We start from the raw sequence: 3,602 nt of genomic DNA on the forward strand, positions 1-3,602 counted from the left end.
ACTTTACTTCCGCATTTAATTCTTTGTTATTAATAAATTTAAAAATTATTTTAAAATGGATAATATTATTCTAACGTTGGCTTGCCTAGCAAGTGAAATGTTAGGCGCTATCACGATTTCGAAGGTGGAAATTTCGGATCGTGACATTAGGTCGTGTAGGATTACACTGCATTTGTTGTTGTTGTTATTATTGTTTGAGATATAGTCTATTAGGTATAACAAAAAATAGAGCCTCTACAAATATGGGAGCTAATACAGTTGTTTTACCTGCTTTAGGTAAGGGCCACCCTAAACTTACATAAACATGAGATATGTGCATCAGACTGACTTTTTTTATTTTCTATTAAAAGAGACTCTGTTTTCAGAACTCAAACCCTTGTTTGTAATACAAATTCCTAGGAATGAAGAAAAAGCGCCACTAAAAAATACGGCTTTGACCTTTTTAGACAGTAAATCTGGGTTAAACTCTTCTCCTAATCATAAGTACACCTTAGGCTTCTAAATTATTGTAATTAATTCTTGTTCCCACTTTAATGTTAAAAAACACTTCTTTCCACCCCACCCCGCCCACCCCCACGCCTTGTTTTAATGCTTCTCATTCAAGTCTCCTTCCCTTTTAGCACCATGTCTCTGAATTTGAGTATAGTATTTAATTAATGGAGTATTAATATTTAATTATTAGATTCTATATATTAGTTTCACTCTGTTTCTCTGGTTGTGTGCTCCGTAATTAAGGATTTGATGGGTAAAGGCTTCGGTCGGTTGTGAGGCCTTTCCTTGTCTCCCCTCAGTCTCTCTCTTTCTTTCTACACAGAGATTTTTTTGTTTGACTATTTGATATCCTGCTGATCTGATTAATTTATAATTGTGTAATGTATGCCCTGTTTGAGGGAAAAGTATTCTATTACTAAAATTTTTTTTTCATTTTCATGATTCGAATTTGAGATTAGCTATAACAACAACATACCCAACGTAATCTTATAAGTATAATATAAAGAGGATGGTGTGTATGCATATTTTACCTCTAGAACTTCGCTCAAGAAACACATAACCACAGCAGTTAGGATTCTAGATATTTAGCTAATGGTGAAATTCTATTCATTCTACTATGTTTGCGTTAACGGCACAAAAATTACAAACAAAATTACTTATAAAATAATTTTAAGTAATTTTTATAAGACTATAAGTTCTATGTACTGACCGTTCGATAGAAGAGTTACACTGTCAGATAAAAGATACTTGCAAACATTAATTGTTAACATTAAAAATGAGAAATAATCTTCGATAAAAGATTAAAATATGTTGATAGTGTAAGAAAATTTTTTACGCCCTCTTAAAAATGAGAAATTATCTGCTATAAAAGGTTAAATTATATTAAAATGTGTAAGAAAGTTTTTACATCCTCAGTATATATAACCTAGACCTTTTTTATACTTTTTCCAGTTCACTTTAAATGATTTTTTGATCCTTTTCTTATGGTCTATAATATTTGATTTTTTCAGATATGAAGAAGGAATTAACTTTTTTTTCGAAGTTGCCCTTGGATTAAAGTGACTCTGAGTATCTGTTATATTTTTAATTAATAAATTAAGATTAATATGGTCAATTTCATTGTTAATTAATGCTAAAAATTGAATTCGTTAATATATGTAAAAATAATCAAAAAATTATTTTATAAAGGTAATAATTGTTAATTAGTAACTTGACAAAAATAATTTATAACTTGCTAAAGATCTTTACATTATTAATGTATATAACTTAAATCCACATTAAAATAGATTAGAACTTAGAAGTATGGTACTTACTACTCATAATCATTTCTATCAGTGTGTATATTCTCAACTCAAAGGAGTGTATAAAAGCTATTTTCAAGAAAAACCTCACCTTTCCCATTCTTTCGTCTTCATTCCCCCCCCCCCCAAACCCCACCCCCACCCCACACACACCTTTCTCTTAGCTCTCTGTCCCCTAGCTCTTACTATATATAAACAATCCACCGCTTACAAAAAACCCAATTATTCTGTAAATCAACTCTCCTTCTTCAAATACTCTCTACCTCTCCTTTTCACCAAAAACCTTAACATTTTTCAACATCTCTCTATAAACCCATTTATACATAAATCTACAACGTAGTTCAGTTTGTTAAAGTTATTGCACTGTCTACAAAAAGAGCATCAATGGCTGAGCCAACAACACCAAACTCAGAATCTGAATCTAGCAGTTATAACTCTTGTTCACTTTCTTCTACAATTTCATCTTCTTCTGTTCTTGTAAAGAATATCAACTCGAAGAACCGACTCAAGAGATGCCGTGAAGAAGAAGAAGAAAATGATGGTCAGACAAATATAAGTAAGTGTAGTAATAGTGGCAGTAAGAAAAATGGTGGCAACAAAACTAGCGACGGATCAAAACACCCATCGTACGTAGGTGTACGAAAGAGGGCGTGGGGAAAATGGGTGTCCGAAATTCGTGAACCGAAGAAGAAATCTAGAATCTGGTTAGGTACTTTCGCCACCCCTGAAATGGCGGCGCGTGCACACGACGTCGCTGCTATGTCCATTAAAGGAGGATCCGCGATCCTTAATTTCCCTCAAGTCGCCGATTTATTGCCCCGACCGGTCACGTGCTCTCCACGTGACGTCCAAGCTGCCGCCGTAAAAGCCGCTCACATGGATCATCTCAACCCAACAGAATCCTCGCCGACGCCGTCGTCATCATCGTCATTGTCGTTGGTTTCTGGCATTACATCGTCCTCGTGCGACGACGAGTCGACACCAACAGAGTCGGAGGCGGAAATTCTACCTCCGCCTCCGCCTCCGGCGATGTTAGCGCCGCAGCATGAGGAGCTGAGTGAGATAGTGAAGCTGCCGAAGCTGGACACAAGTTACGACTCGCTTGAGTCAACTCAAGAAGTATTGAGGTTCATTGAATCAGATTGGTGGGATTATGGTACCAATTGTGAATATTATTTTGGTGGAGAGAATATTAATATGGGATTTACTACAGGATTAGAAGCTGTGGTTTCGAACAGTTTTGAGAGTTTTCTATGGCAACATTAGAGGATTAAAGTGGTGTGTTTTTTTGTCATCTTATTTTTTTAATTTACACTTTTTGTAGTTTTGCTTTAGGATCAAAGGGGCTGAGAACTATATACGTTTCTTGCATCTCAAGTAGTGCTTTTTTGCCAGTTTGCAATGGCATTTTTACAGCTATAGATCCCATCTTCTTTTTCATATGGTGAAAGGACTATCACATAATTTATTTTTAGTTGATTTCTCCTTCCCCACTGTTTGTATCTCTTTTATTCTTCTTCTAATTATTTACCATCGAAAATTATTAGCCCGACTAATTCTACCAAGAAATTTCTCAATCAAATTATAGTTTTGGTTCCAGATTTCTCTTCCCTCTTTCTGTAATTTTTTTTTTACATATTATAGCAGATTTATTACCATTTTATTAGATTATCAATTAATATTTGTCATAGATTTTACATATAATTATGTTATAAATGTATGATTGATTTTTTATTTGGCATCAGTAATGCATAACAAAATCTCTTGTTTTATTATATATTTATTTATTTATATATATGGTTTTTAATT

The 3,602-nt window shown here is 33.9% G+C and overlaps 1 protein-coding gene across 1 annotated transcript; it reads left to right on the forward strand.

Moving 5' to 3' along the window:
* The first annotated feature begins 2,005 nt into the window (after nt 1-2,005).
* LOC104111947 (ethylene-responsive transcription factor TINY-like) lies at nt 2,006-3,267 on the forward strand. The gene has a single exon (XM_009621765.4). The coding sequence runs from the start codon at nt 2,178-2,180 to the stop codon at nt 3,057-3,059; it is 882 nt and encodes a 293-aa protein (XP_009620060.1). The 5' UTR covers nt 2,006-2,177; the 3' UTR covers nt 3,060-3,267.
* Nucleotides 3,268-3,602: the final 335 nt, after the last annotated feature.

This window comes from Nicotiana tomentosiformis, chromosome 6, assembly GCF_000390325.3.
Source record: "Nicotiana tomentosiformis chromosome 6, ASM39032v3, whole genome shotgun sequence".
Classification (NCBI taxonomy): domain Eukaryota; kingdom Viridiplantae; phylum Streptophyta; class Magnoliopsida; order Solanales; family Solanaceae; genus Nicotiana; species Nicotiana tomentosiformis.

What these genes read in the sequence shown, in the direction of transcription:
- LOC104111947 (XM_009621765.4), top strand. Translation starts at nt 2,178, where the DNA reads ATGGCTGAGCCAACAACACCAAACTCAGAATCTGAATCTAGCAGTTAT.